Genomic DNA, 13,238 nt, shown 5'->3' with positions numbered 1-13,238 from the left:
CACAGAATTATTAAATACTATAAATTCATACCTTGAAGAACGATGCTCTGGCTTATTTTGTTCGTTGCAATCTGTAAAGAAAGAAGATGATTACATGTCAAAGTGCTCTTTAGAAGCCCTGGAAAGTTCTTAAACACTAGCTGCCATACCATGAGATTTCACAAGGACTGTTCACAAGGTTGCTGTGTCTTCCCCTGCATAAAGTTCTTCATCAGAGTTGAGAGGTTTTGTCTGACAGAGAAGGTAGAAAGGATACAAAGAAGGACAGGCATATAGATTTTATGGTTAGTTAAAATAATCTACTTGGAAAAGATATCATTACATGCATTATTTCTTTCTCAGAGATATTTGCTGTTTTGAACACTTTGCTAAAACCAAAACAAAATTTAGCTAAGGAAAGAAAGTAAGGAGGCTGAAAAGCCACGAATTACTCAGCTCCAAAAAATCATTCCATGAATCATGGTTGGCAAAAGCATCTAACAGAATGGGGAGGGGAAAAATGAGCAGTCAGCTACAGCAACATCTGCAAATACACTAAGACCCGTACTGTCTCATCCTTAACCCTCCATCACCCAGAACATTCCAGAACATGGATCACAATGTTTCAAAGATAATTAGGTCTTATGTGCTATATGGCAGTGGTTTCCAACCAGGGGTGATTTTGCAACCCCTCCCTCAGAGAACATTTGGCAATGTCTGAAGACATTTTTGGTTGTCACAATTGGGGAGGAAGGAGCTACTAGCATTTGGCAGGTACAGACTGGGGATGCTGCTCAACATTCTACAATAAAGAATTATCTTGCCAAAATGTCAACAGTGAGGTTGAGACGCCCTGTTATAGGGTGAGAGAAGAGAATGTGGCTGCTTCAAGTTTTCAAAAGTGCCATTTTAGACTGCTGTGAAATGCTGTTAATCAACCTGAAGACTATTATATACAAGAGAAAGAAACGAAAAATGCAAAGGCTGTGTTTTTTTTGACTCTGAACTTTTTTTTTTTTTTCAATAAATGTTTAAAAATAAATAAGACGAAGTAAATAGGTCTCAGTGTTATGGAAAAAGTAACAAAAAGCAATGTGTAAGCCATGATAAAATCCTATGCAATGACTCTTTTAAAAAAATAGTATGCAATGTTGTCAAAATATGGTTTTCTAATGTATCTTCTAAATTAACACTAACATGACAGAATTTAATCCCAAAACAAAGATTAGACAGGAATTCTTTTTCTCCCCTTTAATTGTTTTGCTGGTGGAGCAGCATACAGATAATGAAAATACACTGTAAAACTTCTGGAAAGAATTATGGCAGGAGAGGAATCAGATTTACATAGTTAAATGTATAGATCAATTCTTTCTGAATGGGTTCATAATAAAAAAGAAATGTTTCTTAAACCAAAGAGTTAGTACACATGAAGACACTGTCCTCTGAAAGACTAACGAGGAGGAGGATTAAAACATGTTTAGATAAAATGCTCTCCAAAGTGCACATTGTTAATATGTTTCTGGGTCCAATTTCTCTATACAGTGACTTAGTTACTGCTCCTTTTAAAACGTTTGTTTTAATTTAACTTTGTTTTACTCTGCCATTAAATAAAAATATCATGGTTTTTCATTTGTTGAGTCCTAAAAATTTAAAGTCACAGCAACACAATGCACATTTTTATCATTTTTTTCAATCGTTCCTCTTCAGCTTTTAGCCTGCTAGTTGTGCTACAAAAAGTAAAGTATAATGTTTCAAAGTACAGCTAGAAACTGGGTGCACATCAGCCATCTTCATATAACAAAGCAACGTCCCTTACCTGTGGCTAAAGATGAACTCAAAGGCTGCCCGTAATACAATATGCTGTGGCTGTGATTCTAGTTTCCTATAGTTTATTTAGGCACGCAATCTGAACTCCCCCACTAATCTCCCTAGTGGTACAATACATAAAAGGAGGGAGAAACAGAGTCACAATGCATGTAAACAAGACTCAGCATCAGAGGGCTTCCCTCTAGAGCCTGTTCTGATTGGCAGATGTGCTATGACCAGTCTGCACAGCTGGAATGCGGCCATGCAGGAAGCGAATGGCTTGTAGTTTTCCTTCATTCTTGTTAAAACAGGGAACTTGACAGTCATTTTTATACTTTGTTGTGAGAAAACACAAATGCCACCCTGCAGTACTTTTCTATCGAGCTAATAATTAAAATTCAAGAAAATAAGTTGATAATCTGTTGAAGGACATTTTAACCATTTCCTCCCAAATTCACTCAGTGTTATAAGTGTTACATTTCTATGTAAATATGCATCCAGTATTTGTCACATGTTACTCCTAAGTACCATATATTTGATAATTTGAAGGTATGGGCAAATTATCCATTACAATATTCCCCCACCCCCACCTCGACATTAGAAAACAAACTAAAATACATGTTCTTGCTGTGATTTTTTTTTCTCAAAATACACAAATAATTGGATTTCACATTTTGCCATAAGCCATCTTTTAGCTTGAATACAAATAAATACGTAGTGTGTGTATGTTATATATCTGTATAACTACACATATTTTCATATATTAATTTTAAGCAAAGTAATTTTCATGACAGTCAAGAATATTATGCAATTGTCAGGAAATACATTACTGGTAATGCTGAATTTCTGGCAAAATAATAAGTGGTTATTATTTTGGCCCAAAAGCCAAGACTGAACAAAACATAACACTGAGAATAGATTCGAGACCTGGATCTTGCCAATAACAATAAAACATTTGGATAACATCCCCTTAAGAAAAACAAGAACAGATCTACAGTAAAATGTTAATTTCATCTTGACTATATAGAGTGCTGTATACATATGGATTTAATTTATTTCAAATCAAATACTCTTTGGCACATCCCCTCAAATTATTTTCAGTTTCTAATTTTTAAATAATTAGGAAAAAATATACTTGCAAAGGCTTCCTGAACTTTTACGTACTTAGAAACCATACAAATAACTTACTAGCCCAAAGTCTCAAAAAAGTTTTTAAAACTAAGAATGCCCTAACTCTAAAATTTAGTTGTCAAATGTTACACATTTACTGTGGATAATGATCTAACTCCAGGGGCCCACCAAGCTGAGCATTATAATTTAGGTCACTCAAAGATCAGCAGCACATTCTCAATGTGAGAGTCAGCATGGCTGGATGGCTATTATCAAAGTCTGTTGGTTTCGCAGGTGTATTTCACACACACACACACACACACACACACACACACACATACACACACACACACACACCATGAGCACGAGAGCACTTGCATTCCCTGTCCCTACTCATCCATGTGTCCTGATTAATACAGCTAATTGAAGAAATGGAAAAAATACCCTGCAAGTAGAACAAAGGCAGAAAATAAGGTTGTGCGTGTGTGTAAACGTGGGGAGATGTAAAGGAAGCAATGGGGGAACCAGTGGCACCTCAAAGGGCCTGGAATCAGGAGAGTGGTAGGAAGCTACATTGGGTGGGTGGCTCTGAGAACTCCAGATTACCCCAATTTTCCTGCCATGATGACTTCTGGTTCTAAGTAATCTGCACTTACATAATTCTAATGTTTCTATGTGTTCAGGTGATATACCACTTATGTAGAAATGGGCTCCGGTTCTGGCAGGAAATGGCTAGACAGATTCTACTGATGTGTAACCACTCAGGGTGATCCTGAATCTAATAATGTGACAAATACTTTGAAATGAAGATGACAAAAATGCAAATGTCATCTTTTGCTTTGATTAAAACTAAGAAGAATGGCCAACTTAGAACTCATTAGAATCTACTGTAAGATATGCAGGCTTTAAGGATTTGGCTTTGATCGCTTAACTGACGAGAACATCAAACCCCACTGGGTAGGAACTTACACTGCTAACTCAAGCTGGAAGTGAAAGGTCCGAAATCATTCTTTGAAATGAGTGGGAAGATACCATCTATTAAAATGAATATAGACAGACAGACTGAGGATGGAGTAGGAAGTGGTACAAAGGAATCTGCTTGCATCTCATATTGGAGTACTAAACTCTCTCTTTATAATGAGCATGAGCATACTCCCAAGCATTACTGTCAAATTCTCGCTTGAGCATAAATATAGTATTTCATTTTTTTTTAAACTGATTAATTCTACATAAATGTTTTTTACCATTCAGTATTAACTAAAGGATCCACACATTCTGAAAAAGAATTCGTCGCGGCAACAATATCATTACCTGGGAGTGGTTGAAGAGGGTAAAGAGGATCAAATATATGGTGACGTTGGGGGACTAAACTTTGGGTGATGAGCACACAGTGCTCACATGTGTACAACATACAGATGATGTATTATATATAGTATTGTATACTTGAAACCTAATATAATCTTATTAACCAATGTGACCCCAGTAAATTTAATTTTCAAAAGCACAGAATTGGTTCTCCTCAAATAGAACATGGATGGAATTTTCCATAGATTAGACGATCAGAGTTTCACAGGTTTTTCTAAAATTTTCAAATGGTTCTTATATTTGGGCAGAGAAAATTGCAAATCTATTTCTACACGAAAAGAAACTAGTGTTCATTCCACAATATTACTGACACCAACAAATACCTACTCACCTCCCCTTTCTAATTCCATTTCGCCACCCTTGGTCAGGTGTTTCCAAACTGATTTTTAGTCACTTTTGATGAATGACTAAAAATCAGTGATTAGTATATTGCTCTTTTAAATGGCAGGTTTTCAATAAATACATACTTCTTATTGTTGTACTGAAGTGAGAAGTTACTATCGCTTGGTTTAAAACACCAGGAAATTAAAGACAATGTCTGTGAGTTATCACTGCAGGAGAGAAATGAGTGAGGCCTGTTATAAGGAAGTTGGCATGACCTCTGCCCACACTCGCAGTAAGTGGAAAAGTCTGGTCTACAGACTCTGTCAATACTGACACCTTCCACGAACTGTAATTATCAAGCGCCTAAACTCATTGAAATGTAGTACCCTAACCACACAGCGAGGGAAATATTAGAGATGGAAGTGAAGTTGTTTCAATACAGGAGTTACATAACTCAACAAAGAAGAAGATTGTCTGTGGAATCCGTCTTCTCCTTCACATGCCCCCTGTTTTTACCCGCATTTTAGGTTCTGATCGGCACTTAACTGTTGTGTCTTGACTGGGTTTTCTGGTTCCCGCCTCCTCCCCTCCAATGCAGCCATATTGCTGGCCAGATAAATCCACGCCCGGAAAAGTTACAAGTCACTACACGCCACAGATCCTGAGAGGATTACAGGAGATAACGACACCTCAGCACCTTGCCTGTGCACAGCAAGCTCCCAAAATATGTCGGCTTCCATTACGTCGTTAAAAGGCAGCTACTGACCAGGACCGCACTGCAGTGATTGCACAATTTACTGAGCCTCGCTGAACCTCAGTTTTCTCATCTACAAAATGGGGAAAGAGGACTACTTTTACAGTTTTTGTGAGGATAAAGGAATTGAAGAGTATAAAAGGCTTAGCTCAGTATCTGGAACATAAATTCTATGACTTTAATTCTGTTACTACTACTCTTTGTTTTAGTAGTGGACAGTCAATATTATTTTAGTTTCAGGTCTGCAGCATTAGTGGTTACACATTTATATAATTTATGATGTGATCCCCCTCATAAGTCCAGTACCCACCTGACATGATAGTTTTTACAATATTATCAATTAGATTCCCGATACTGTACCCTCTCGTGATTCTTTTATAACTACCAATTTGAACTTCTCAATCCCTTCACCTTTCTCACCCAGCCCCTCAACCCCCTCCCATGTAGTAACCATCAGTTTGTTCTCTGTATCTGAGTCTGCTTCTGTTTGTTTATTCTGTTCTTTAGATTTCACATATAAGTAATATCATATGGCTATTTGTCTTTCTCAGTCTGACTTATTTCACTTAGCATAATAACCTCTAGGTCCATCCATATTGTTGCAAATGGTAAGATGTCATTCTTTTTTATGGCAGAATAATATTCCATTGCATAAATGTACCACAATCAGATATCACCTTACCTGTCAGAATGGCTATCATCAATGAATTAACAAACAACAGGTGCTGGAGAGGATGTGGAGAAAAGGGAACCCTTATGCACTGTTGGTGGGATTGCAGATTGGTGCAGCCACTATGGAAAACAGTATGGAGGTATCTCAAAAAATTAAAAATAGAACTACTTTTGACCCAGCTATTCCACTCCTGGGTATTTATCAGGAGAAATCCAAAAGACTAATTTAAAAATATAGATGCATCCCTATATTCACTGCAGTGCTATTCACAATCGCCCAAAAAAAATGGAAACAAGTGAAATGCGCATCAACAGACGACTGGATAAAGGAATTATTACCACTAGTCTATCTTGAATACCTGGCTCAAGAACCACCTTCTTTATAAAACTGTCCCTAACTCCTCTTTCTCTTCATCATCGTTGTATTAGTTTCTTATTGCTGCTATAACAAATTACCACAAACTTAATGGCTTAAAACAACGTAAGTTTACTACCTTGCAGTTCTAGCGGGCGGAAGTCAAAATAGGTCTCGCTAGGCTAAAATTAAGATGTTTGCAGGGCTACATTCCTTCTGTTCCGTGCCTTTTCCACCGTCTCACGCTCACCTGCATTCCTTGCCTGTGGCTCCTCCTTCCAACAATGGAGCATCTTTAAATCTCTCTGACTCTGACCTCCTCTTCTGCCTCCCCGTTTCACTTTAAAGGATTCTTATGACTACATTGGGTCCCCAAGATAATCTAAAATAATCAGTTTATGTCAATGCCAGGTGATAAGCAACCTTAATTCCCCTTTGCCATGCAATATAACATAGTCACAGGTTTCGGGGATTAGGACCCAGACATCTTTGAGGGAGAAGCATTATTCTGCCTGCCACATCCTATCTGAACTCTCATACTACCTGTGCCACTCACCTGACACTTAACACATGATAGTGTGCACTGTGTGTCCCCTAATCTAATCAGTGGTTTGATAAAGGCAGGACTCTGTTGGGGCCTCTGCTTCACAGTCAGCCCTCTGTTGATAATGGTAAAATCCAAAGCCTTCCCATTCCATTTTTTCCCTTGCATCCTCTAGCTGGTTCATCGATATATCTGATATTGCGGAAAAACGTGTCTTGTTAAGAATTCTCATACATATTTTTTTTTTTTAAATTTAATAGTAATTTGAGTCACCTTTGCCCTAAAACAATCCACATTTGGTCTATTCTGTCTCAAAGTAGTTCTCACCAAACCAAACCACACTTAGGAGGAAAAAACTATAGCACATTCGAACTGGAAAAAGAATCAGCTATTTAGTGATGGGCTGCTACTTCTTTTTAATAGTTCTTCTTTAAAATGGTTCAACTGAATCACTTTGATTGTTGAGTTTAACCAACTATCGAATCCGGCTTTTTGTGATTTGGGTCTATTACGTTAGTAGTTTCAGAGATGAAAATTCAAAGCCACCATCTATCTGCACTGCTCTTTTCCACTCCAACATGAATTTGGTAGAGCTTTTAGGAAGATGGACATTTCATCAGCTCCACTCGGGTCCTGGGAAGCAAGATAGTGAGGGGAGCAGATATGAAAGCAAGATAGTGAGGGGTGCAGAAATGGAAGCAGGCTTAGGAACAGGGTGCAATCAACCCTCCTTCATGTTCCCACCCTCAAGCTCCCTAACGGTTCTCTTTTCCTAACAATTACTTCCATACCTCTTTTTGTTACAAAATCTCACTTGTTTCAGCACATGAAGCTTGTGATCTAAGGAAGTATAAAAAGACCTTTTAGTTAAATATAAATCTTATTCCTCCAACTGCCAAATGAAAACTATTAGGCCCATAATCAAAGTATTAGGCCATTCCTAAGGGTTTTCTAAAAGAGTCATAAATTTTACCTGGAATAAGATATGCTACAAGAAAGGTAACCTGAGAAAGGAACCCAATAACAGAATTGCTGTCTGTGTTTCCCAAATTATAATAATCCTTTGGATAGTCACAAAGCATATGAGTATCTTAAAGGCTCTGAGAAACTTTTCAGTTAAAAAAATGTAACTTTGTTTAACAAACACAGCATTTCCCAAGCTAATCTGAGGACAAAACATTTCTTCCCAAATCAGACCTGCTATCTGGTACCTGAGCATGAACAATGTTATCACATCATCGCTATCACTCCCCTGGGCAACCAAGGTCCCTTAGACAGAGCTTGGTGTTTGTCACCTCCTTGTCCAACACCATGCCTGACATGTAGGTGGCACTTCTCTAACGAAATGAACTCCAACTGGTGCAGGGCCAGGCATAAAATCCAAACACAAAGGGGCGTGAGAAGTAATGACAAATGAATCTCCCTTTCACTCCAATCAGGTCAAACCCTGATCTTTTAAGATTGTATGAAATGTGTCCTTTCTTTAATCCCATTGCTTATCTTTGATTTTGCTCTGTTTTGGTTAATTTTTGCATTTTAGGATTACCAGTTTCCACAAAGGTGAGCACTTAGTCCCCAGGTATCTATGACGGGGTCATACCCATAATGAGAAATCAATAAATATCTAAATATGACAACTCAGGCGGAGATGAGGAGCACGAACTCTAGTTCAGATAGGCCTCGTTTTAAGTTCTTGCTTCACTATTTATTCCTGAATGACCTTAGCAAGACATTTAACCTCTGTAAGCCTCAGTATCCATATCTATAAAAGGGGATGATAACAGTAGTACCCATCTCATCAAGTTGAATGAAGATTAAATGAAGACACGCAGAGAAAGGATAACCAGGTTGCTGCCTACGATAAGTGCTCAACCAATGTTCATTATGAAGATGAGAATATCAGGGATACAAAATATGTGGCGAGTTCATAATATTGTGAATACAATTACCTGAGAGATTCTCCTTTGTCCAGTATGGAGTTTGTAATTCTGTAAGACTGTTTTTCTTGCTTGGTACTGGTCAAGAGGACGGGAATGTGCTCATAAATAATTTCCAAACCCTCCCTTATCCAAGGGCTCCAGCCTCTTTCCTTTTCTAGCCCTTTGAACCAAGGGCTACTATGAAAAATTTTCCCTTTGCAGCTTCTGACAGAAGTGATAAATAAGCCCTAGAAGTAAGCAGCGGAAGGCAGACAGAGGCCGTTCGGGCAGGATGAAAAATGGTGCCAAGCAACAATCAGCATCCCTCCCATTCCTTAAAGCCCATTCCTTGAAGTCCTTCCCCATCCCTATTCATCCTGTGGGTATAAGCCCTCACGGTCATTTGTGAGAGTCAAGAACTCTAAATAATACGGATTTCCTGAGTAGGATCAATAAGTGGTATGAAGAAAGAAACTAAATAGATTAAATATATTTTCCTTACTTATGAAAGTACTGAAATCTGCCTCCATATTTTAGAGATAGTATGGATTTCTTTCACAAGGACCCAGAAAACAAATATTTAAATTGTTATTTCTGGTGACAAAGGATGGATAACAATGTATCTAATGATAGGTTGCTTTTTCTGGTGTTAGGGTAAAAATAAAGATAATTTTTTTCCCTTAAAGAGCAAATGGTCCGTGCTTACTCTGTATTCTTCCTTTATTTCTGATTAATTCACAGGTATCGTAACAAAGTTTTACCTTGTACAGCCAACTTTGCAAAATGAGCAAATATCAGAAACCACTATAGCCAAGAGACTCTAGTATCTGCTGAAAAGCATGAAACAAAGGAAAAATCATGTTATTCCAATTACTGGGCACCTCCTCACTCTGATGTAAGAACACTCGGCTATGCAGACCTTTCCCACACGCTGAGGATTTTTCTGATTTGAGTCTTCAAGCTGAGATTTTTATCCACAGTGGGGCAGTCTTGGCCTCTAATCTAGAGTGATGAAACACTTTTTTTCTTTAAATCAGGAAAAGGTAAGGCTATATGCAGGTCTTGCCACATCACCTTACCTAGGGATAGAAATGTATTCGCTGTACAACACATTACGTCTTGCAAATTCAAGCCCACCCACTTTCTTCCTCTCCATTTTATTAACAAACTTCCATCTACAGAATCATCTTCAAAAATCTACTGGAACAAAACAAGAATGCCCAACTGTCCCATTCTATTCTCCAGCTGTGTAGAATGCCTCTAAAGGAGGTGCTCAGTTCTAAAGCTACATGGGATCTTTCAGTGAGAAGAGACCCAAGAATACCTGCCATTTCTGCTGGAAGCCTTATGTCATTTCTCACAGGGAGAAATGCGCCCCACACCCTTCACCCCCCACACACAGTGCCTAGCACCTATTGGCACTTATGATATTTGACTCACGTTATAATTCTCTTTATATGTTTTACTGTTTCAACTATCACGAGTTCCATCAAGACAGGGTCTTGATGTATCTTGTAATGAATGCCTGGCATAGCACCTTACACACAGTAGGTACAACATAAGTACCTGTCATTGAATATAGTGGTATGGGTCCTCTCCAACACCTCTGCAAATTGGAAAGCAGCTGAGCTAATAAGCCTTTAGGTTGTTTGTGTTTCTTTTGAGGACAGCGGAATGGGAGGTGGGGAAGTTGTTATTAATTCATAGAGAAAGAGATTGGGCCTTACCAGGCAAGCCTTCAAATAATTGAGCTGGAGTGAAAGCATCTTGAAGTGCTACTTCAGAGTTGCAGAATTAGTAAAAACATTATACTTAAGTAATGAAACGTACAGTGTAGGTGGACGGTGCGGGTGAGGGGACAATGCAGTTACACAAAGAAGCACAGGAGGACACACAAGGGATTCACTTCTGTGGCTCCAGGGTAACAGACGACAGCTGAGATTAATTCAAGACCTGGCTATCAGCATAACCACAACAATAAAGACAGCTATTATTCATCGAGTGTTTACCATGTTAGAGGCATTCTTAATACATTCCCATTTAATCTTCACAGAAGTCCCATGATGCAAGTCTTTTCTATTGCATTAAAGAGAAAGAGTAGTCTCAGAGAAGCTACTTAAATAAAAAGGGAGTATGAATTTTCAAGCCTGGTTGTGAAAAATGTTAAAGCCCCTCCTCTTTCCACACATGGGAAGCCTGGCAGTCCTGCTCATTTGATGAACTACAGGGTAAATGTGTAAGAATGTTGTTCACCACAAACCACACTTATATTTCAGTGGTAGACAGTGTGTCGCTTAGAGACTGAATCTAGGGCCTCAAATTCTTTCCAACTGTCGGAGGATTTCTTCAGCTCCACAAAACATACAGACACCCTCTCATACATTCCTAAGAATACAGAAGATTTTGATTTGGGCGTCTTATGCCAAGATATCTGAGCAGGGAGAATGGTTCCAATTCACTATCTCGTGCTATCAATAATCTTATGCCACTCATATATTAAATGTGTGGGCTCAACAGAGTATGGATACAGGTACATAATAGGGACAATTCATTATAAACTTAACAGATTATAAGGCAAGTATGAATTTTGTTGGAATATTATTTGTTGTTACTTCCTATACCCTCAGAACAAAATTAAAAAAAAAGAATAAATTCATCTGAAATTATTTATATTTGTATAGGATACCGATTGGGTGTTGATTTTCTTTTCAAATACAATTAGTCACCTTTTATTGCAATGCAAGGTCCATTCTTAATAATGATAGTTAAAACACACAAACATTGGGTGACAAGGTAGAACTATAAGATATAGCAGCCACATACCAGATATTGGCTCTAGGGCAGCTTATGTGTCACTTATGCAAACCAGACTCTCAGCTACCTTGGGTTTGCCCATCATTGCTATCTAAGATTCCCACACTACTTCACACCCAGATTCATTAACACATGTTGAAATATGTTTGTTTGCATCCTTCATGGATTAACCCATGGACCACAGGCAATTAAAAAATAGGCGTGAGCAACAGGGTGATCATTTGGTCATGGGACATTTCCAGCAATAGAGAGATGAAATATAGGACCTATTCTACTTTATCAGAAACCAAAGTAAGGCACGTTGTGTGCTTTCTTTCCACACAGCCATGGATGAAACACCTGCAAATACAGGTGAGCGAGGTCTAGCTTGGCCATCCTCAGCGTGCTGTTTTGGGTCATTCCCATCTGGCCCAGAGAAAAAAAGAGTCAAAGATAATGCTGACCATCACTGAGGAATACAATTGGAAAACAACAAAATCTGCTTTCAACAAACTTACAATCTATGTTGAGGTGCAAGAGCGAACGATTTCTAACGCATACTGCGAGTACAAAAAGTGTACAAGAACCTTAATATTTTTGATCGGTATGTTGTAAGAATTACAAGAATCTGCAAAATCTTTAACAAAAATATTTGCACAAATTCCAGACCTCTCTCAAATAACAATTTCACCAAAATTAATGTATGTCTGGGCCTCTCTTTATAGCACGAGTTAACTGCATTTTCAGCTTTGCCTAGTTTTATCAGTCACTTGGACTGGTGTACTTGCCTTGCGGCAGGAATAAAAAGTTCCTGCATCAGCTGGCCTGCCAACTAGTAGGACTTACAGGGATGCTAGTGAATGATCACATGATGCATATTAAATAAATGAATGCCCAGGAACTACTGAAATATAGAATTATAAGGGAAGATTTAGTTTTGACTAAGAAATCTTCAAAGGCTTCCCATAACAGAGAGCATTTGATTTGAGCATAACTTATAGTTGGTAAATTTGAGAAGTAAATATGGAATGAAGGGCATCTAAGTTTAGAAAAACCATACACTGTCCAAAAGAACGAAGGTGCAAAGAACTGAGGGAACATGTTGAACAATCCAGTTGTAGAGAGACCTCACGGTATAAGGACAATATATTGGGAGATGACAATACAAAATGAATTCAGGATTATTTGGGCAATTATGAATGTTATGCCTTAGCATTTGCACTTTTCTGTAGGCAATGGAGAAAGGGAAACTAACCTGCTGGGATGGAATGGGGTGAAGCGGTGGAGAATAAAAACAGAGAGACCATTAACAACAGTGCAACAGGATAAAAAGACTGACATAAGAAAAGAATAAGAGGAAATGAAGTGAGAGGGTTGAATGGAAACAGACAGGATTAGGAACGGACAGGATGTGTTGAGGGAGGAAGCAGGAATACCTGGAAGTACTAGTACCTGGTGCATGGTATAGGCTACCATTAACGGGGGTCAGGAACAAGACAAGATGAGGAAGAAAGATGAGAGAATGGGTGGGGATAGATTATGATTAGGATACATTCAGTTTGAGGCTTCTAAGTGAAAAATCACATAGAAATGTTTACTTGACTCATTCAAAATGGC

At 38.3% G+C, this 13,238-nt stretch overlaps 1 protein-coding gene across 7 annotated transcripts in view; it reads right to left on the bottom strand.

The window, feature by feature from the left end:
• SH3D19 (SH3 domain containing 19) overlaps positions 1-13,238 on the bottom strand; it is a 141,910-nt gene that overhangs the window by 78,817 nt on the left and 49,855 nt on the right. For 4 of the 7 annotated variants that reach the window (XM_019722829.3, XM_074338447.2, XM_019722822.3 and 1 more), the window contains exon 2: positions 32-71. In XM_019722829.3, coding sequence (XP_019578388.3) covers positions 32-71 — 40 coding nt within the window. Of the gene's footprint in view, positions 1-31; positions 72-149; positions 232-13,238 lie in introns of all 7 variants that reach the window. The other 3 variants (XM_088792576.1, XM_088792577.1, XM_019722844.3) reach the window with 1 other exon arrangement.

The sequence above is a fragment of the Rhinolophus sinicus genome, chromosome 15 (assembly GCF_057876585.1).
Source record: "Rhinolophus sinicus isolate RSI-liver-muscle chromosome 15, RSI-T2T, whole genome shotgun sequence".
Lineage (NCBI taxonomy): Eukaryota > Metazoa > Chordata > Mammalia > Chiroptera > Rhinolophidae > Rhinolophus > Rhinolophus sinicus.
The sequence above is the reverse complement of the archived record's forward strand: the minus strand, read 5'-3'. Positions and strand labels throughout refer to the sequence as shown.